This window comes from Suncus etruscus, chromosome 16 (assembly GCF_024139225.1).
Source record: "Suncus etruscus isolate mSunEtr1 chromosome 16, mSunEtr1.pri.cur, whole genome shotgun sequence".
Taxonomy (NCBI): Eukaryota; Metazoa; Chordata; class Mammalia; order Eulipotyphla; family Soricidae; genus Suncus; species Suncus etruscus.
This window is the reverse complement of record NC_064863.1, coordinates 85600286-85622536: the sequence shown is the minus strand read 5'-3', so window position 1 is coordinate 85622536 and position 22251 is coordinate 85600286. Positions and strand designations below refer to the sequence as shown.

General features: G+C 53.2%; 1 protein-coding gene across 1 annotated transcript; it reads right to left on the bottom strand.

Annotated features, from left to right (window-relative positions):
* Positions 1-401: 401 nt before the first annotated feature.
* Positions 402-22211, bottom strand: UVSSA (UV stimulated scaffold protein A). Its single transcript, XM_049789896.1, has 14 exons — positions 22164-22211; positions 18511-18878; positions 16690-17020; positions 15011-15131; positions 14623-14904; positions 14025-14137; positions 13814-13936; positions 7341-7443; positions 4340-4466; positions 4016-4141; positions 3484-3667; positions 3170-3281; positions 1081-1255; positions 402-514 (listed from the first exon to the last, which is right to left on the bottom strand). Exons 1-14 carry the CDS (start codon positions 22209-22211, stop codon positions 421-423), a joined length of 2307 nt encoding a protein of 768 aa, XP_049645853.1. The 3' UTR covers positions 402-420.
* Between the last annotated feature and the right edge of the window lie 40 nt (positions 22212-22251).

Sequence of the window (22251 nt, the reverse complement as noted above, 5' to 3'; positions counted from 1 at the left end):
AATACACTGTATCTGGTGGGGCACCCCACCATGCCACACTGCTTCCCCGACATCATCAGACACAGAAGAGAAGCTGGGGGAAAGGGAGGTGGAGCAGGCAGAGAGAGAATGGAGGAAGAAGTGGAGCAAGTGAGTTTATGCAAAACCAGGAAGGCATGTAACACTCCTGGGCAGATCTTAAGGACAAATGGGCATTCGTGAATAATGAACGGGCACGTATATTAGGATGAGCACTGAGAAGACAGACATCAGGACGAGCAAGCACTCAGCCATCTCGTTCTCTCTCTCTCTTTCTCTCACACACACACACTGGAGCACTCCCTTTATAGTACAGGGAACTGCTTGATGGGGCTGGAGCTACGGGTCCCTGTATGTAGCCTCCCAGAGGTGTTCAGGGAGTAAGTGTGGGCAGTGCGTCCTCTACTTCAGTGCGTAGTTAAATTGGTTGGCGAACTTCTCGTGCTTCTTCTCATCCATCCGGTTCATGGCTGCCGCCACCCTCTGCACGGATGCCCTTTAGGGGGAATCATGAGATTAGCTAAGGGCCCAGGGGCCGCATAATAGACCCTCCCAGGATAAGATGACGTGGGGACAGCAGGTGGTTCTGCTGACACAGTGCCCCGAGCCCTGACAGCAGCTCCCAGATGACTCATCTCGCCAGCAGAGAGCAAGGCAGGGAAAGCCCATGAGCGGGCAGGCAGTAGGGCCCTGGCTTCCTATACTGTCCAGGAATCCGCCTTCCAAGAGCGTGTCTCAGGCCCCAGAAGTCACTGTAACAATGCAGGTGCCTCTGCCTGGTGGTCCCCACGGTGCTGGACCCCAGAGGACACTTTAAACCAGTGGTTGGGAGCTGCCCCTTTGGCTCCAGGGTGGGCAACGAAGTCACCTGCCAGTCCCAGGAGAACAGGCTGAGACTGCAGGCTGGCCACTCTGGCACTGCCCAGTGGGTGCTGCCCACCACACTCCCTCTGGCCCACAGCCCCACAGCCAGGCCGTTCACCTCAATCATCTTGTGGGCGTCAGCTACTGGCTCTGGGCTCCCACCAAGGCTCCTCTGGGACCCCAGACCGAGGCACTTACTTGGCGAACACTTTCTTGGCGATGCGTGCACGGGGCGTGTCAGCCTGCTGCTTAAGGTCCATCAGGCCTGGGTGCTTCTTCCTCTTCTTACGCTTGCCTTTGCCACACCGCAATGAGCCAAGGTCAACCCCTGTGGCTGCCTCCACATCTCGCAGGAACTCAGGGTCCTTCCAGTCTGTGGACAGACCCTTAATGAGGGAGCACTCGGGCCCTACCCACCTGGACCAAGCCGGCCTTGGCTAGTTGGTTGGCAGGAAGGCAACCGGGGCTGCTAACAGACAAAGCCAAGCACAGAACACGTCCCCAAGTATCTTTAGGGATGGGAGGTCAGTCCAGAGGGTCTAGTTTCAGGCTCTGCTTCCTTTCAGAGCTCAGGACACTGCAGGATGCAGCCTCAGGCACAAGCTGTGAGTGTGGCAAGGTGCAGGTATAACTCCACTGCCGGGCTCCACCTCTGCTCCTGAGCCCTAGGGGACCAGTCAGGCTCTGAAAGGTTGGGGGGTCAGCCTGGTGGGAAGGGCACTGCACCCAAGGCAGCCAGGCCAGGGACAGGCCCCCAAGTGATTTTCTGGAGTGAAGGGTGATGTGACTGCACAGTTCAGATACAGGGCGATTAATCCAAGATTAAGGAAAACTGTCTAAACAGTTTATCTCCCAGTAATAAGAAAGCGTCACAGTTTAGGAACTCAGTGAATGGAGCGATTGTTTAAACACAACGGAAAAATGCGGCGCCCTGGAGAGATGGACCATGAGTCTCAGGAAAATGAAGGAGCAATTTAAAAGCTCTGAAGAAAATCAATAGCCGTGGGCGGGGGGGCCTTCCTGCCTGCTGAAGGGCTGGAGCCCCAGGCATTGTCCCGAGGTGAGTGGTGGGGAAAAGAAAATTGCCCGCAAGCGAAGGCGGGATCAATACATAGTTAGTAAGGCTGCGATTTCACATCTGACTGGTCAGCTGGCCCTGCCTGCTACCTGTGTGTTAACAAATCACCAGGCCACCGCCAGGCTCGACAGGGGGCAGAGCCCCACCCACCGCGGCTCAGGTGGGGCCACTGCCAGTGAAGGGCTCCCTTGAAAATCAGCAGCACAGGCATCCCAGCGAGTCAGACCTTGTTCTTAGATGAAACCCCCTTGTCTGGGACCCAGAGGAGCCGGGCTGCCAACCTGACGGCCCTCTGGTCTCTCCCCACTTCCAGCTCTGGCCACAGACCATAGGAGGCCAAGGTTGTCGGCCTGCGGGTCCAGACATAGGCACCTTCACGTTACGGCACCCCGAGACAGGCTGTGCGAGCCTGTGATTCTGGGGGAGCTGGGGCCTGGGGCAAGGAAACATGATACGGACCCAAAGACTCTCTGGAGACACCCAGGACTCAAGTGGAAACTCACCTTTCTGCAGACACTTCCTGCATAAACATGCACACGCAAATGCACGAGATACATGCTCACAAAGCACTATGTGCATGTGCCGCCACGTACATGTACACACGCTGTCAAAAAGGCGTGCTACATAACACACCATGCACAAACATGCATGTGTATAGCATCACACAGGTGTGCCTAGAACCCCCCATCCAGTGCATACATCTCCACAGATGCGTGAAACTACACGGTTATGCATACCTGCATATTTTCATGCTCTCACACATGTAAAACACATCACAGGTGAACATACAAAACACCATGTGCACACCTAGTATGCCTGCAACACTCAAGTATACACACAACACACCATGTGCCCAGGCATTTGCCACACCATGGTATGCACATGGTGTATGTTCATGGAGCTGTGTCCATGCCTGTGGCGTTTCATGTGTGTGTGGAGGCATGGACACATGCCAGGTACAAACACACAAGCATCATAAGCAATATATCTTGTATACATAACACCATTGTTCATTAGGCACACACAATATGCATGCTTATCGATGTAGGCATGCCATGTGGAACCTGCCCTTGCACCAGACCATTTGTGCATAAAGATACGCACACCGTGTGCACATCCAACATACCACCGCTAGCTTATTTGTGTGTAAACAGAAGAGGAATACTACATGCCCACACACAGGTCAACCCACACGTGCCCAGGCCCTACCTGGCCGCTGGGCCTCTTTCTGCAGCCGCTGCTGCTGCTCCCGTGCTCTGTCCTCCTCACGGAGGGGCTGTCCCGTGTTGTCTCTTGGGATGATCTTCCCATGAAAAGGACACTGCAGCAAACAGAAGGCAGCCTCATGCGAACTACCCCCAAGGAGCTGGCTGCACCTTCCTCTATGTCCTCCAGGCCTAGTGGCTGGCAGAGTCAGCTTAGATCCTCCTCCTGAGCACCTTGACCTTGGAAGGGCCCTTCCCCACCCCCAGTGGATGGGGGTCCCCAGGAAACTGGCAAGGCTCAGGCCCCATGTCTCTCACCTTCAGCCTGTCCTGGCGCTCACACAGCCGGCCGTCAGGCCGTGGGGCACGGCACCGGTGCTGCACTGGCTCAAATGTTCCTGCAAACGTGATGCGCCGAGTGCGCAGTGTCTCGGTCACAGCAGCACTGTCCACCTCCAACTCTGCTTCACTGGGCTTCCAGAAGCGGTGCTCAGAGTCAGCTCTGCAGCACAGACCAGAGCCTCAGTGCTGTGCCTGGGACACTCTGCTTGGTTGACTGTACACTAAGGCTGAGTCCTAGGAACCTGCCAGCTATGACAGTCATAGGGCACCAACAGTCACACCAATAGGTGGGGCACACAGGGCTGCTTCTTCTGAATTAGGCCGGGCCCCAGATCGGCCTCATGAAGCCAGACAGGGTTATATGGAAAGCAACAGCAGGACTCTGCTCCCGGATGTCCCACTTACCAGATAATACTGTGTGAGAGCAAGAGAGCCCTACCTGGAACCCAGAAAAATGATGGGCAAAACTAGGGGGCACCACCAGTTCCCACAGGCACATGCTTCTCACCTGAGAATCTTTCCCTGTGGAGGTTGCTCCTGTCCCCAGTAGCACAGATCTACACCAAAGGGCACCACAGGCGCTCGGGCCCGCTCTGCCGCCAGCCTCCTAGACTCTTCCGACTCTGGTGGTGTCCTAAAGGTCCCATAGGGGGATGATTTGAGCACTCCAGTCTGGCCACACAGCCATCTGCCCACCATCCAGCTCCCCCCAACCCCCCAGCTGATGTCCCCACAGCCCTTCTCCCAGGTCTCCTGAGTAGCGCCTGCAAGTGACACTACAGTGATAGGTTGAGAAGCCTATGTGGCCAGATTCAGCAGAGGTAGAGGTCACCTGGGTGGCAGGGGACGAGGGTGACAATATGGCTGAGCTGCAGCTGTGGTGGGGTCACACGACTCCTCCTCCCTGCTCATTCTTGTCCTTGCTGCTGGGCCCTGCGCCCTGGGCTCCTCCTCCAGCCCTGGAACAGAGATGAGATTGCTGTGGCTGGCCCTGGCCCCAGGTGCTCCCACATGCCACAGGACAGTGAGTGGCCCACGTACTTCAGCACGTCCTCGGAAGGTGGCCATTGCATAGAGCCCTTAATGGTGCCCAGGAGCTCTGATATAGGGCTGCCACACTGGGCTGCTCACTGCCTAGGAGACTGAATTGTTGGGGCTAGGCCAATGGTAGCATTCGGACATCCCCACGGCCCAGCTGCTGTCCCGAAAAGGAACAGGAACATGGGACCATTACCATTACACTGCCACAGAGCTGAGCAGATTGAGAAGAGGCACAAGGGCCAGTAGCTGAGAGAAGCACAAGAGATGCCTGTATCCTAGTGACGGTGGGAGAGGGACAGTGTGGGACTGAAGAAAGGGACAGCGTGGGGCTGGAGACAGAGACTGCATGCCTCGGGAGGTCCTACGGGATTGCCCTGTCAGGTGTCCATTGCGGGTACATCTGTGTGAATCCCCTGCACCTAGGAGCAGGCTCACTCCACAGCAAGGAAAGAACCTACAGAGGATGGGGAGCTAGAGACGGCCAGAAAAGAGACACTTATAGTCCTGAATGCACGCCACCATGGAGGGGAAGGGCACAGCTGGTGGTGCAGGCCCCAACCCCGAAGAATGGGACAGACCCCCTCCTACCAGGACACTCCTACAGATGATGAAAGGCCCAAGGCCACTTTCCAGCTCATCATGTTGACCTGACTTTCACATCTTTAATCGGCCAAACTTGGATTACCCTAATGTGACAGGGAGACCATAAAGGCAGATTAGCCTAGGGAAATTGGAGATTGTCTAGGAATGAATGGAACTGCCTTGGCACATACTTGGTCCAGAGTGGGCTAACATGCTAACCTAACTACAGCTTGCAAATCAGCAATGACTTGTTTTGAAGTCATATTCCTCTGCTTTGCACTATTGGAACCAGTCACAGGTTAGCTCAGGGAACCACTAGGAACCCACCAAGAAGGGACAGCGATGACCCAGAGCTTGACAGTGTTTGCCCCATACACATGTGATCAGCAACATGAGCAATGCACACATATGCTCAGATCCCTACACATTACATATGCATAGCCAGACAGACAGACAGACAGACACACACACACACACACACACACACACACACGTGGAGCACAGCTGATCCACCCCCACCTACATATGTGGTCAGACTTGTACAAACATAATGCACAGCTGACTTCACATGCACATATGGTCAGACCCACATGCACACAATGTGCAGTCGACCTCACATGCACACATACAAATGTACAACCGACCCATAAACATACACATGGTGTAGAGCTGGCCCAACATGCATACACATAACACAGAGTGCAGGTGGCCCAACATGCACGCACACGTAGTTAGACCCACACACAAATACCATGCTCAGTTGACTCTACTGTGGTCAGACCCACATGTAGAGCTGAGCACACACATGTATACACACATACATGTGTGTATGCAGCAAACCCAACACGCATACACACCCATCTGTGGTCACTCCCACATACAACCAGCCCCATAGTAGCAGGCAGTGCTGAGAAGCGGACCAGGTGAGATCCACATGGACAGCAAAAGCTGTCCTCCTGACCTCTAGAGATGGCTATGTGGCCAAGGACACTCCTGCTCTGGGCACAACAGCATCTATCCATGACTACAGAAACCCTGAACATACTGGACCGGGAAGAACGAGGTACGTGGGGAAGCCTGGCACCCACCCATGGCTCCTCTTGCCGAGGGGCCCAGACCACCATGCTCAGTCAGGCTGAGATCAATGGCAGGAAGCACAGGCAGAGTTAGACTGCCAGGCTGACACTATTGATTTTCCCTCGTTCAGCTGGCTTTGTAATTAAAATGTAAATTTGAGAAAGAGATTATGTCCTGACAGAAGTGGTAGGATTAAGGAAAAGATAAAAGCCCCTCTGAAAATTCGAAGCAGAGAGGAAGACTTGCATCCTAGCCCAGCACACCTGGTGGGTCCCTACAGGCACTGAGAAAGGTGCTGGCAGGCAGGGTATCCAGCCACACACCTCAGGGGTATGCCCAATGCCCTCCAGCTTATCTACTTCCCATGACAATCCCACAAGGGTGAGCACCCTGTGGCCCTCATGTGGGGCAAGGGGCCAATAAGAGGGATGACTTAATCCTGCAACACGAGCACCTGACCCCATTTGCAGAATGGATCGGGTTAGAGACCTCATAAAGAAGCTTCCAGTGAAGACAATGAGGGGCACTAACTGACTATGCAGGCCCTTTAACTTCAGACAGGCCAACCCATGACAGATTGGACAGGGCATTATCACCTAACCCAGGCACCACCTTTCACCACCCCCAGATCAGGACAGGGTTCCCAGGTCTCATGTGGTTTCCCAAGGTATCACCCTTAAGGGCAGGCGAAGACAGAGGGCACATAAATTCCAGGGGGTGAGGGCCATGTGCAGGAAGCAGGGAGGTTGGAGGCTTTCGTACAGAATAGGATGTGGCCAAGGGGGTGTGGCGGCTAGGAGAACCCTGCTGTCCCAGCTTGACAGTGGACCCAGGGCTGAGATACAGAAAAGAATAGACCCCCCCCACCCCACTCCATTTCCTTCACACTCCACTTCCCCCTGGCCCACATGTCTTTTCACACTCAATCGAAACCAACATGTACTGGCATAGAAAGGGGTGGCTATTCTCTCTCCCTCCCTTTCCCATACTCTCCTGGGCCATGTATGGCATCTTCCCCAAAAGGACTGGGCTCTGCAGGGGCCAGGGGCAATGGAGGAGCCCTGGCAGCCCAACAGGGTGCAGACAGCACCTGGGCTCTCTGCTCCTTCCTCAGGACCATCCGTGCCATTCACCGTATTCTTGCCGCAGATGCTCAGGGATGTGTGCCTCGTATCCCTCCTTCTCTGGGACATCTACAAAGTCCTCCTCTTCGTCTGTGTCCCCCGTGGCAGCCATCTGTGGAAACACCCCAGTGTTCTGAGAGGGAACCCAGACCTGGGAGAAGGCCCCAGCCTCCGGCACTCATATTCCATATAGCTCTGCCTGATGTGGCCCCGCACCATATACCGAGGCATAAGGGCCTAGAAACCTAGAAACCTAGCTATCACCTCATGCATGGTGTTGTTCACAGCCCAATGGCTAAATTGCAACCATGTGGCCTGGCACCCCTGGGACCAGTACTTCCAGGTGACAGTTACAGACATTGGAGGAGGCTACCTTCTTCCAGTGAGGGGTTGAGGGGCTTCCAGCATGTCAGAGGGGACCCCTCCCCACAGAGAATTTGCACATGAACTAGAAATTGCACACAAATGCTGGTGCCACATGTGGTATGTCAGACACATGCGTATATGTGACATACATCCTCACCTGTATCCACATGTAACCCCCCCAGATACCTCCTACACTCACATATACTTTTACCCCCCTCACATCTTCACACGTGCCCCCTCGAGCGCGAGCGCGCGCGTGCGCACACACACACACACACACACACACACACACACACACACACACACTTAAATAACCTCACCCCCTCACCTTACCTCCATGCTATCTCTCTGGCCCCCTCTCACCCCCTCACATCCTCACACATACCTCCTCAGAAACCCCCACTCATGGGACTGGAGAGATAGCACAGTGGTAGGGCGTTTGCCTTGCACGCAGCTGACCTGGGACAGACCCGTGTTCAATCCCCAGAGCCTGCCAGGAGCGATTTCTGAGCGCCGCTGGGTGTGACCCAAAAACCGAAAAAAGAACTCACCCCCCCCACACACACACACCACCCACTACAGCAGCAAGGATTCCAGGAAGAAGAGCCTAAAAGCCCGAGTCCCTCAACAAGGCGACCAGGCACAAGGAAACCACCCACTATCACTCTCCTGCTCACTCACCTCAGTCTACCTGAGCCCGGCGCCCTCAGAGCCCACAGAGGCATAATCAGATGCAAATGCACTTTGTTTGGGCCCTGGCTCACTGTACATCTGGGAAGCAAGGGGCATTAATCATGGGAAACGGTAATTTTTGTTATCAGTGCTAACACTGATCAAAAGGGAAGTCTGCCTCCACCACTGACCTGTGAAACGTCCCAATTATGCTCTTCGGAAATGACAGGGGCACTTAACTCCTGGGCTGCGCAAATGACGACCATCAATCACGTTTGAATAACAATGAGCCACAGACCTGAAAATTATTTTTGTGTAGAATCTCCCCAGGAATTTATGAAAGGTGGAAAGCACCCAAGGTTTCGGGCAGCACAGGCCTCGCTGGCACCGTGCGTATCCAACACTAAACAGAATTTATGTGTTTTAATTTCCTGAAAGGTGGAAGGGGATTGGGTGCTACAATGCAGAACACGCAATGCCAGCTTTAAATATGGGGTCATTTTCACAAAATACTGCACTTCCTGTGTACCCCAACTTCACGAGGGACCGTGCAGAAACTCTCACCGGCCCCTAGAGGGTTCATGCCGCCCTGCTCCCGAGCCCCAGTCCTTCCCAGAGTCTTTGTTGCTGCCTCAGTACAGATGTCTTGTGGCTTTAGCCTCAGGGGACACACCCAAGGACCCTGCACCAAATGTGTTCTCGGAGGACCTGCAGCAGGCCAGGTCCTCTGCACCCTTAGCTCTCTCAGAAGCATAAGGGAAAAAGAAAGAAAAAATTTTAAAAAGAAAAGAAAAAAAAGAAGCTGGTGAGCCAGAAAAAGACCTTGCTGGTTGGCTGGTATCCAAGGGGGAAGTCTGGACACCGGGGTGGTGACCAGTACAATGAGGAGGTAGACAGGCCACTTTAGGACTGACCTGAATGGGCCTGACAGAAAGTGCCCTTAGAGCCACATGACGCCCAGGGAGGGGACAGCTACCTCTTAATTCAAAGGTCACAGGTGACACCACCACAGTGTAAGCAGGGTGGGTGAGAGGCTGGGCAGCCCTGAAGAATCAGAAAGAGTCACCATGGCAAGCCCAGGACAGCTGAAGAACATCCTGTCTGGACAATGTGTCTTAGGTCCATCAGGTCCATCTTCCAAATGAAAGCTTCCAGAGGCCAGTTCCACAGGGACGCACAGGCGTGGGGAGGTGCAGGAAGACTCAGGACCAACTTCTGCTAGCTTTCTACAAATTGATTCTCACCCAGTTAAAAGGATTTAGAAAAATGAGCCTCGGCCATAATAATTAAACAAGCAATAAAACGGCTAAAATATACACCCCCATCGTTTACAGAAGTCGGGAGCGAGTTACTAATTATTCGAGGACAGGAGAGCGACCTCGCTTAGAGCACAGGCCGAAGGCAGCACCGAGATACAGCAGAAACCGTTAAATAAATTTTGTACCATCTAATTAACTGGGTGCACAATCTCAATTACTTTTCACCCAAGAAATCACTTTTGTTCAGTTTTATCTGTGTCTGTTTCCCTTTTTTTGAAAAGAAAAAAAAAATGATGTAAGGCCTCGTCAGACAAGTGAGCCGCGAGCTGCATTTGTCTCTCAGAGGCTTGATGGCTATGCATTTAAAACCCCATTCTCTCTTATAAACTAAAAATTAAACGTGCTCAGCTGTGAGGCCCTCATTGCATCTGCTATTTATATGCTAATGCCCTCCCTGGAAGGCCGTGCAAATTGCCCCCCAGGCCAGTATCTCACAGCATCTCTGGCTGCCAGGGGCACCCCTGCAGAGGACCACAGACATGTGGACAGAGGAGAGGAACATCCAACACCCAAGACAACCAAGTTCCTGCCTAGCCAAGCTGATGGGACCAGGGAGGTTCAGGGCTGCATCTCCTACCAAGGGCGGCAGGCGCAGTCCTATACTGGTCAGGCCAGGTGGACGGGTAAATGGCTGGTGTGTGACAGTCCTGGCCCTCACGAGAGGTTGTGCATGCTCTGCCAGGCTGCATGCACACACTCACACTCATACACACACACACATTTGCACTCACACTCAAGAGTGCGCACAAGCACACACAGACTGTTTGTAGTTTCTCTCAGGTCCGCAGGGAGGGCCCTCTTTGCTCCTGGCCCAGATGTCGAAAGGGCAGCAGGGGTGGCCATGGACTGGCAGGGTCCCCTTGGCAGGGTCATGGCTCAGACCCTGATCTGTGCATCAAGAGTTCCAGTGCAACCCTCATGTGTCAAACAGTGGAAACCATTGCTCTAACCTTAACAATGAGTTGTGCATTTAGGGCAGAGAGGCTGGGGAGAGGGCAGGAGGACCCAAGGACGAGCCGCCACAGGCAGAAGGGTGAGCCGGCACAGTGGCCCCTCCTCCAGCTCTGAGAGCCACAATGGCCTTCAGCATGATGGAGAGTTGTTTACTGGCCCCGAACACAAGGTCCCTCCTTGGCTGATTTAGTTTCCCGGGCTCCTCTGGGCACCTGATGGCCAACATTTCATCCCAGGGGCCTTGCTCTATCCTCTCAGCACCCAGCTAGCCCGGGGTGTCAGAAGACCCACCAGTTGTCATAATAAGCCAGTCCTGATATGCCCCAGGGGATGAAAACATTCATGGGGCCTGTGGTCATTTAAACATCCAAGCCAATCACCATCAAAGCCACAGCACTCAGAGGGCTTCAACAGACTGATGCTGAATATGATTTTCTCCAAATTCCTGGCTGGCGGAAATTAATATTTTCTTAATTATACAACGCTAGATAATTGGTGATCTTCGCCACATAATTAAATGGTGAACAATTTAAAAGTTTTCCAAGGATTTTGATCCACTTAAAGAATGTAGCAGCCACGGGTTATTACACCTCTCCTGTAACAGCCTGGCTGGAAACTAAATCTACCAAATGATGCTCTGTATCGATCGAGTTAAGATTTATCCCTGCCTGCTCCCAAACAGAGCCGAGACAGAGACACTCTATAAAACAAATACTTAAACATATTTAAACCGGCTGGAATATTTTTTAAAGACAGAATATCTAGGTCAGAAGGGAAGCGGCAAGTGAGCCTGGAGGAAGATGGAGCGACAGAGCAGAAAAGCAAGTCCCAGCGGCATGAGCCGGGCAAGGTGTCCAAGCGGCTCCAGCCCCCCATCCCATCCCCTCCGCCCTGCCCCCAAGGGTGATGCGCTCCAGCCACAGCAACGAGCAAGGAAGACGCTGAGACCAAGGAAGCGTGTCCTTTTACCCTTCCACAGAGAGACCTGACTACCTGGTCCCCACCCCCAGTCCTGTCTATTCTGGGAAGTGGTATTCACCTGAGCTGGAGCCCCAATCGCTTCATCTCCGTGAGCGAGTGAGCCAGCCAGCGAGAGCAGAGCAGGGCTCCAAGGTAGCAGTCTCCAAGGATTGCTGCAGCTCTGTGGACTCGGTGTGGGAAAGCACTGACAGGAGAGCTGCCTTCCCTTCTTCACAGCCCCAGCTCAGCCCCTGCTTCCCCTGCAGCCCCAAGTCTGTGCTGGCCTCCTCATCCCACTTTGCCTTTTGCCCCACCAAGCCCACCTAGCACAGGCCAGCCCTGTCACAGCACAAGCACTGGGTGGGAGGATCCATCCAGGGCAGGCGTCACCCCCACCCCACTCCTCCCATGTCAACAGCCCAGCCCTGCAACAAGTTTGTGCCTGGGGCCTAGGCAACCCAACCACCCACAGAAGCCACTCAGAGCAAGTAGGTAGCAGAGATGTGCTCAGACAGTGGCCCTGGGGAGGCTGTGCTGCAGGGCAAGGGACCAGAGAGCCATCTAGAAGGTTTGGTGTCCAGCTCTGGTCTGGCGTCCTATCAGGGTCACACCACTGCTGACCCAAAAAGCTTGCACAGGCAATCCCGGTCTGATGGACTTAGACTGCACTGAAGCAGCTCCCAGCCCTCCCAGTCCCAGCTGCCCCTGACACACAGCTCTGGAAAGGAGCTTTCCTAAGAGGGTTACAGGCACCCAGTCATACTCCCCTTGGAGCAAAGAGAAGCTGGAAGCTGGGCAGGAGGGGCCTTATCCCTGGATATGGGCTGCACATTCATTGGCCTGCAGGCAACATTGAAGCACAGCCCAGGGAGCTTATTCAGTCCTCAATCTGGGAAGTCTTCTCACTAAGGGGTTGGTGGGAAAAGACAAGGCTGCCCTCTGCTGGTCCTGTGGGTTGCACAGCCACAATGCAGCTCAGTGGGGCAGGGACACCAGTGGGACATCTCTGGGCTCTTCTGTCAGCAAAGGACATTTCCCCATGGCCTCTGGGGAAAAGGGCCAATCTCAGAAGACCAGAACCCCTTAAAATCCACAGGCTCCACAGGGCCTGGGGACAGAACAACAGTACAGCAGATAGGGAGCTTCCTTTGCACATGGCCAGGGGGCATCCCACAGAGTACCGGGAGCAACACTAGGATTAATTCTTGAGTGCAGAGTCAAGAGTAACCCCTGAGCTATGCTGGCCCCCCAAAAAACAACAAAATAAAACAAAAAATAAAACCAAAGGACCCTTAGATCTGTCCCAGGCACTGCTGGGGATCACTCGGGGCAGCTGGGAATAGCTCCCCTGCTCTTAGCCTAGAACAAATGAACCCAGAATGAAATATGAACATGGAGCTGGAGCGGTGACACAGGGTGTAAGGCATCTGCCTTGCACGCATTAGTCTAGGACGGATGAACCGCGGTTCAATCCCCCAGCGTCCCAAATGGTCCCCCAAGCCAGGGGCAATTTCTGAGCGCATAGCCAAGAGTAACCCCTGAGTGTCACCGGGTGTGGCCCAAAAACCAAAAAAAAATGTATAGCCCCTTTAAAGCTTTTGGTTGCATGCAGGTATGATGGAGGAATAGAAAGACAATGGTCAGACAGACAGCAATTCTCACATAGGTTGGTCTCAGACCCAAGTTCAACCCTGTGTACCTGGCTCAGGTCAGGGCAGTGTCTGAAACTTCCTTGAGGTGCTCTGAACTCACTGGAAGCTGCCACTCCACATTCTGAAGCATCAGAAGCTGCATGACTGGGTCCTGCTCATCGGGACATCTGGGCCCACTGCTGCCTAAAGGGGCCCTGGTCTCCTCTTCAACTAGAAGTTACCCCTAACCCTACTCACTGACCCCAGCAGGGTCATCGTGCACCTCCCTTCCACCCCCCTCCCAGTTCTGGACCTAGCTGGGAAACCCTGGAAAGAGAGAAAGAAAGCAGGGGCTGGTGCGATAGCACAGCAGTAGGGCTTTTATTTGCCTTGCACACAGCTAACCCAGGATGGACCAGGCTCAATCTCTGGTATCCCTTATGGTCCCTAGAGCCTGCCAGGAGTGATTTCTGATCGCAGAGCCCTAAGTAACCCCTGAGTACCGCTGGGCGTAGCCCAAAAATCAAACCATAAAAAAGGGCAGAATACTCCAGAGCCCATGGGCCCCTGCGACACTCACCTGGGGTAGTCCCTGGGGTTCAATGGCCAGAACCCTTCCCCTCTGCAGGGCTGTCTCCAACTCCACCTTCAGGCTGATGGCCTTCTGCAGGAGTCCGCCCTGGACCCCCGCCCGGGTGAAGAGCTGTACGGAGACAGAGGTACATGCTGCAACAGGCCATGCCACCCCGTGGGCAACCCATGGAATGACCACTATGCTCACGCTACCTGACCTGGACCCAAGAGCACACAGCTGGCAGGAATGTATTGCGGATCAGCTTGAGCGCATCCCTTGCAGAGTATATGACAGCACTGTTGTCCTCGTCCTCCTGTAACTTCAGGACATCTGGAACAAATGCCAGTCACTGAGGCAAGCATCATGGACCAAGATGCCCACATCTGCCCTCCCTGCCCAGTCATCACTATGGGCCTTGAGCCTGATTCTGAGGTCCCTGCATCGTGTGTTCCTTCAAGCCCTCAGAGGGCCCGACTCCAAGGACCACCTCACAAGGACAGGCCTGGACCTTCCACCTACTGCTCTTGGGAAGTGGCCACATCTGCACCCCAGCTCAGCCCTGCAAGTTGACATCTGGTATTCAGGGGCCCCAATCCCACCCACAGCACATGGAGAGAGCATTGGGGAGCCAGACTAAAAGCCAGGACAGTGTGAACCAAGTGTGGGGAGCTCGTGCTCCACAAGTTCCTTCCCTGCATGGCTGCCTCCAGCACACCTTGCTTCCAAACACAAGGGGGCACTGACTCTAAGGGACTTCTGGCCTGGCCCTGCTGTCAAACACTGAACAGGGGTCAGGAAAGGTGAAGCGGCCTCACCTGTGGACAGGTCCACCTGCAGTGTGTACTTGTGGGAGCCCAGTCCGTGGCACCGCACAAACTCATCCTGGTCACTATCTTCGTCCTCGGAGGAGGCCCGAGGGGTGGCTGCAGGGGGCTTCATTTCTGGCAGGCTCTTGCTGCAGCATGGCTGCTCCTCCTCCCCCTGGTGCTCTATAGTGTTCGATGCTACACCTGAAGCCTCAGTGAGGTCAAAGGGCAGCAGCAGCTCAAAGCAGTTTTCCAGTTCTGTGAGACAGCGCTGGATCTCCACAGACATTTCTAGGAGAGCCGTGTCATGCTTGTGAGGCCCTGGGCCAATGAACCTACAGGCTTGGGGGGATTCCAGGGTTGGGAGTGGGGGGAGCAAAGGTGTCCTGAGGCTCACCCTCCATGTGGCCTGCAGCCTGCTGGGTACGGTCCTGGTAGATTCGGTCCAAGTGCCTCTGCCTCTCTTCGTCCCGCCGCCGTTCTGCTGGAGTCCGCATATCTACATCCTGAAAGTCCACCTAAGAAACCAGATATCGACTGGCTGCTAGAGCACAGCATGGGTAATGCATCCTGTGGCCCAGAAGTCCTGAATAGGCCAAGCCAGGCACCTGGTATCAGAGATCCAGGAAGGCACAATATAACCATGCTTGCCCCTCAAGCATTTCCATGCCCAGCCCCCACAGACCCTGATGGGAGGACAGTGGGCTAGACGCAATTCTAAGGGAGGGGATGCTACAGTCAGACCCAGAAGCCCATCTTCCTGAGAGTGGAGCCAAAATGCCAGGGCAGACAGGGGCCACCCACAACATGTTTTCCACTGCCTGATGGGCAGGCATGGAGGGTATAGGATGATACCCAGCTATTAGCCCAAGACAACTTCTTCTTTCCTTAAACCTCTTTGATATGTAAAAGCCCAATGGATAGGTACTTTTGTCTCACTCTCAACCTTCCCCCTCATAGTGAATGGATATTGGTATAATAAAGGAAAAGTGAGAGGGCCCGGAGAGATAGCACAGCGGCGTTTGCCTTGCAAGCAGCCGATCCAGGACCAAAGGTGGTTGGTTCGAATCTTGTTGTCCCATAGGGTCCCCCGTGCCTGCCAGGAGCTATTTCTGAGCAGATAGCCAGGAGTAACCCCTGAGCAATGCCGGGTGTGGCCCAAAAACCAAAAAAAAAAAAAAAAAAGAAAAAGTGAGAGGCCGGGGCCAGAGAGATAGCATGGAGGTAAGGCGTTTGTCTTGCATGCAGAAGGTCGATGGTTCGAATCCCGGCATCCCATATGGTCCCCAGAGTCTGCCAGGAGCAATTTCTGAGCGTAGAGCCAGGAGTAACCCGAGTGCTGCCGGGTGTGACCCAAACCCCCTACCCACCAAAAAAAGAAAAAGTGAGAGGCTAAAGAGATGCACAGCAGCAGGGCATTTGCCTTGCAAGTGGCCAACCTTGGATGGACCTGGGTTCAATTCCTGGTATCTCATCTGGTTCCTTGAGCCTGCCAGGAAGGATTTCTGAGCGCTGAGCTAGGAGTAACCCCTGAGTGCTACCGGGTATGACCCCCCCCCCAAAAAAAAAAAAAACAAGAAAAAAATAAAAAAGAAAGTTGAGGGGCTGGAGAGATAGCATAGAGGTAGAGCGTTTGCCTTGCATGCAGAAGGACGGTGGTTCGAATCCTGACATCCCATATGGTCCCCTGAGCCTGACAGGAGCGATTTCTGAGTGCAGAGCCAGGAGTAACCCCTGAGCGCTGCTGGGTGTGACCCAAAAACCAAAAAAAAATAAGAAATTGAGTTTTGGCTTGGCACTCAGAGACACCACCAGGAAGAAGCCAGGAGAAGCCACTGATTCCTTGACTTTCCTGGCTGGCTTAGTATAATATTTCTTCACCACTACCCTGCTTCTTCAGACCCATCTGTGTGGGGTTTAGAAACACAGTGCCTGGAAACTGTGGGTTTTTATTTTACAGAGGATACTACCAGAGACACTGGTCCAAGGGTTTAGCTTCTGCCACACATAGAGCAGCCCCACTTGCTCTATCCTCCCCGTTGTATGCCCTTAGCCCTGAACTGTTGAGCAGCTCACCTGCTTGCTGTGCCTCAGGAAGTGGTAACCCAAGTCCAGCTTCTTGTAAGCTGCGCCATACTGAGCCGTCCACTCTTTGACAGCCTGCAGGGCTGCCTGTCGCAGCCGCTGGGCCACCTCTCGAGGTGGTGGCAGAGGCAGTGTGTGGTTCGTGCCCAAGGTGAGCTCCAGGAACTCCTGGAAGTCGGACACCAGTAGTGTTCTGAAGTGGTGCGACCTGGTAAAGAGCTGCTCCATGGCCTGGAAAGCAGAGAGGCGGACCTGGGCGTGCTCTTGGCTCAGCTGGGCCTTCAGCAGGTGGTAAGCGTGGCTCAGCTGTTCCACAGAGGACCTGGGGATGAGGACCAGCCTACTGAGGGCTTCGCATGAAAGGCAGGCATTCACTCAGGGTGAGAGCATTTACTTACTCCCTCCACAGCCAGAGCGATTCCAGCCCTGCCCCCCAGATCCAAAAGCCAGTAAGTTTTCACAATTTTAAACAGACGAAACAAACTAAAATGGTGTGATGCCATGACATAGAAAAAAAATTGCAAGGTTCAACATTGAATTTCAAAACTTGTTTTCAATGACAACCACACCCACTTGTGTTTTCTTGATAGAGCCTCACTTCCCCACCTCCCATGGAACTGCCATCACACTACCCAAGGAAAGGAACAGACTGGGTAATTTCTAAAAGCTGCCAGGCTGATTACCCCTGCCATCATCTCTTCCAAGATGCAATGCAAAAGTTTGAGCTTTCAGGGAAACCTCATTGGAGCCGAAAATGTTTTCATCCAAATGTAAATGCTCCATTAGTCTGCACAAGCAGTCGCTGACTTCTGACTGCGTACCCAGGTTGAGGCCCAATAAGCCTTCTTAGTGTGTGCAGAGCCTGCAGCCCTTCTGGAAGAGAAATGCCATGTCGCATGCACCTTCCCCTCTTGGACCCAATCATACACATGGTCACACTTATGTGTGTGAAGAGACACACAGAAGTATACTCTTGCTTTGAACTGACATCTTTTTAAAAAGTATTTAGTTTTGGGTTTTTGTTTTTGTTTTCTGGGGGGACCACAACCATTTGATGCTCAGGGGTTACTGCTGCTATAGACTTAGAAATCGCTCCTGGCTTGGTGGGGAAGCATATGGGATGACAGGGGATAGAACTGCAGTCCATCCTAGGCTAGCGCTTGCAAAGCCTTACCTGTAGCACCACCGCTCCGGCCCTTATTTTTGTTTTTTTAGGCCGCAGTGGGCAGTACTCAGGTGTTATTCCTGGCTCTGCACCCAGGAATCACTCCTGGCAGGGACCATACGGGTTTGATCCCCGGATCGGCCAGGTGCAAATACCCTACCTGTTGTGCCATCATGCCAGCCCCAAAAGTGACATCTTCATGTACTCTCAGATTCGTGCCCTATATATATATATATATATATATATATATATATATATATATATATATATATATATATACATATATATATATATATATATATATATTATATATAGGCACACTGGCATATGTATTTTCCTGGGTTATATCCCCAGCACCCCCCTACGGTCCCTAGAGGCTGCCAGGAATGATGCCCGAATGCAGAGCTGCACCCTTCCTTGCAAAAACCCATTTCCAAGACGCGCACAGGATGGCATGAAGACACCACCTCTCAGGCACACATAGGCACAGGTGCATGTCACGAGCACAAGTGGGACGGACACACACCCATGAGCACGCCTGCACCTGGCGCAGGGACAGCCCCAGGCCCACGGGCAGGCAGGCGTCCACCTGACTGACAGGACCCCGCGGGAGGCCCAGGGAGCCCGACTCCGGCTCCTGCGCGTACTTGCAGAGTTTCTTCAGCGCCTTCATCTTGCCCGCGTCCAGCTGCGGCTCCCCCGCGGTCGTGAGCTCCTCCACCAGCTCGGGCAGCCTCGGGGCCTCGGCCTCGGGCCCGCCCACGGCCGCTGCTTCCCGGCCCCGGCCCCGACCCCGGCCCGGACGGGACATGGCGAGGAGCGCGAGGCCCGAGCGACGCGGGGACCCGGAGGCGCCCGCGACCCGCCCCAGCGCGAGGCCAGGTCCTCCAGCTTCCGGCAGGGCGTGTCTCATCACGTGACCCGCCGTATTCGCCCATTGGCTGGCCCCGTGATGGCCCCGCCCCTTCCGGCGGAAGCGGCGTCGCGCTCGCCTCTCAGCCTGGGGCCCGGCCCACTGGGGACGGGGCCGGAGGAGCTAAGCGGGCTGAGGCGAGCGCTCTTCGGGAGCGGGTTTTCTCCCGTCCAAAGGAAATGGCATGTTGCATGGAAACCAAAAGAATGCGCTGTTTCTATTAGAAAAAGGGAAGGAGGGATGGAGAGAGAGCATGGCGGTAGAGCGGTGGCCTCGCTTGCAGAAGGACGGAGGTTCGAATCCCGGCTTCCCATAGGGTCCCCCGAGCCTGTCAGGAGCGATTTCTGAGCGTGGAGCCGGGAGTTAGTGACCCCTGAATGCTGCCAGGTGTGACCCAGAAACAACAACAAGAAAAATAAAAGGGAAGGGTCCAAACCAGTGATTAATTTAGAAGCTAGAACGAAACTGGAAAGGTTGGGGCCCAAGCAATAGCACACGCATCCAACCCAACCCGGGATGGACCCCGATATCCCCTAGGGCCCCCCAAGCCTGCCAGTCACCGGGTCTGATGCAAAACAAACAAAGGCAGAAGAGGGGGACAAAAAAAACAAACAAACCCGAATCATAGAAAACAAAAAGCAGTGAATGGTTCTTTGAAATAAGAGAAAACTGGTCAAGAAAACATCTGGACTGACAGGAACTATCAGTGCAAACTTACAGACAACAGAATAACGGTTTGTATGGACAACTTGTTTAGCACACCAGAACCAAGGAATTGATTTCAGGATTGCAAAGGTTAATTCAAAATCAATCAGTGTAATGCTGCACATCGACAGCCAAAGGGAAAACGTTACGCGGTGATTCCAATCATTGAAGAAAAGAATTTGGACCAAATCCAGAGTCTCCATTCACCATTCCTAGAAAGAGCATCCCTGTGAACCTTCAGAAACAACCCTGGCTTACAGGACAACAGGGATAAAACCAAAACATCCCTTCTCACTGCATCCATTCTGGCTAGTACATAAGGGCAAGGAAAGGCACAGGATTCAAAAAAGAAAAAGCGGGACCGCAGCAATAGCACAGCAGTAAAGTGGCCAACACAGAGCGAGCGGCTGGTGGTTCGAATCCCAGGCATCCCATGTGGTCCCCACGCCTGCCAGGAGCGATCTCTGAGCACAGAGCCAGAAATAACCTCTGAGCGCATCTGGGTGTGACCCCAAGACAAAACAAAATAAAAAGGCAAGAAATTTGGGACATTGATGATGGGAATGTTGCACTAGTGAAGGAGGGTATTCTTTACATGACTGAAACCCAAGTACAATTATATTTGTAATCAAGGTGTTTAAATAAAGATATTAATAAAGTTTTATTCTGTGATTTTAATTATTATTAATTCAGTAGCCTTTGCCCTATTTGCCCATTCACACATTTTATAAATAAAAAATATATATTGTCTTTCCTTGGGGCCAGAGCAGTGGTGCTAGAGGTAAGGCGTCTGCCTTGCAAGCAAGCACTAACCTAGGATGGTCCCCCGTCATCCTATCTGGTCCCTCCAAGTCAGGAGTGATTTCTGAGCTCATAGCCAGGAGTAACCCGAGTATCAAATGGGTGTGGCCCACAAAATTGTCTTTTCTTGGTGTCACAAGCACATGTATGCTTCCATTTTACTTCAAAGCCCCTAGAATTAAAGAGGAACTTTGGGGACCAGGTAGGGCATTTGCCTTGCACGCAGCCGACCCAGGGATGGACCTCGGCTCAATCCTCAATGTCCCATACGGTCAGGAGCAATTTCTGAGCACATAGCCAGAAGTAACCTGAGCGTCACCTGGTGTGGCCCCAAAACCAATATATATGTATTGCTAAGAAAAGATCCTGGAATAAACCCTGAGTACTGGGTATGGCCCCAAAACAAATGAAAACTAGGGCTGTACCCAGTGTTGTTGAGAGGGCAATGGTGCCAACAATCAACCTTAAGGTCCACATATATCAAGTGCGCACTACAAGCCTTTAAGCCACCTCCCAGTTTGGCTTTGCCCTGAATATTGAATGATTTTGTTTGGGACAACACTTGGCTGTGCTCAGGCCAATCACATAGGAGTGTCCTGGCATGACAGACTTAAGACCAGTTACAGAGGAGTGTCTTGATAGCCATCGGACCTAAGATCAGTCACACAGGAGCTTCCAGTTAGACACAAAATCCATGGCCAGGCACATAGGAGTGTCCTGACAGAACTAAGACCAGCCACAGAAGAATATCCCGATAGACTGTCAAACCTAAGAGAGGAGCACGTTGGCAGACTACCACACCTAAGGCCAGACACACAGGAGTGTTATGGGGACAGAAGGCCAGCATACTCCATGGGGATAACAGACTTCAGAACAAGTGATCGTTTCAGGTTGTGACTCGGCACTAGAGTACCTAACTTCTACGTGTGAGCCCCTTTGGCTCAATCCAAACCACAAGAAAGAAGAACAATAGGGCCAGAGAGAATATATGGTAAGGTCTTACACTTGGCCTACCAGGGTTTGATTCCTGGCACCCCATGTGGTCCTCCAAATCTGCCTCGTGTGGTACAAAATTTAAAAAAAAATGCTTTTAGGGGCCCTTAGAGATAGCACAGCGGCGTTTGCCTTGCAAGCAGCCGATCCAGGACCAAAGGTGGTTGGTTCAAATCCCGGTGTCCCATATGGTCCCCCGTGCCTGCCAGGAGCTATTTCTGAGCAGACAGCCAGGAGTCACCCCTGAGCACCGCCGGGTATGGCCCAAAAACCAAAAAAAAAAAAAAAAATGCTTTTAAATAAGCAGGGGGGGCTCCTCTGACCTAGTGGTTCCATAGACCTCAGGATACTGCTTAAGCTGAACCTAGAGACTATAAGAGCACAGTACTGGGGCTGGAGTGATAGCGCAGAGGTAGGACGTTTGCCTTGCACATGGCCAACTCAGGACAGACCTGGGTTCGATCCCTGGTGTCCCATATGGCCCCCCAATCCAGGAGCAATTTCTGAGCGCATAGCCAGGACTAACCCCTGAGCGCCCCCCAAAAAGGCACAGTACTGTGAACCCATGGCAGAACACAGGAGGCTCTAGCCATGTTGGGAAGACACTGGTTCCCTAACACAGCACCTGCTGATATGACATGGTTAGTGTGATGGTCCTACAGCCAGATATTCAGGCACCAGTAGGCATGTTGAGGGATGCACAATGGATCACCAGCATCTCCAGAGCCCTGATCACCATACAAGGTGTTTGGCATGTGACTCCTTCAGAAATAGTGTTGAACAGGTCTGACTGGAGCCCCCAGAGCCCAGCAGTGGGGATATCCGTAAGTTACTCTGTAATTCCATCTCCAGCCATGTCCTCAGATAACTGAAAACAGCCTGAGTCACTGCACCAATGCTCTCAGCAACTTTGTCAGAGAAGCAGAACCACTCCATGTCCATAGGAGAACATGGGCTACCTGCTTATGGTTCGTTC

What these genes read in the sequence shown, in the direction of transcription:
- UVSSA (XM_049789896.1), bottom strand. Translation starts at nt 22,211, where the DNA reads ATGGAGTGGTTCTGCTTCTCTGACAAAGTTGCTGAGAGCATTGGTGCA. An exon ending in CCTCGTCCCCTGCCACCCAG is followed by an intron (nt 4,142 to 4,339) that starts GTGACCTCTACC and finishes TGGGACCTTTAG; the next exon opens with GACACCACCAGAGTCGGAAG. An exon ending in GCCAAGAAAGTGTTCGCCAA is followed by an intron (nt 515 to 1,080) that starts GTAAGTGCCTCG and finishes TTCCCCCTAAAG; the next exon opens with GGCATCCGTGCAGAGGGTGG.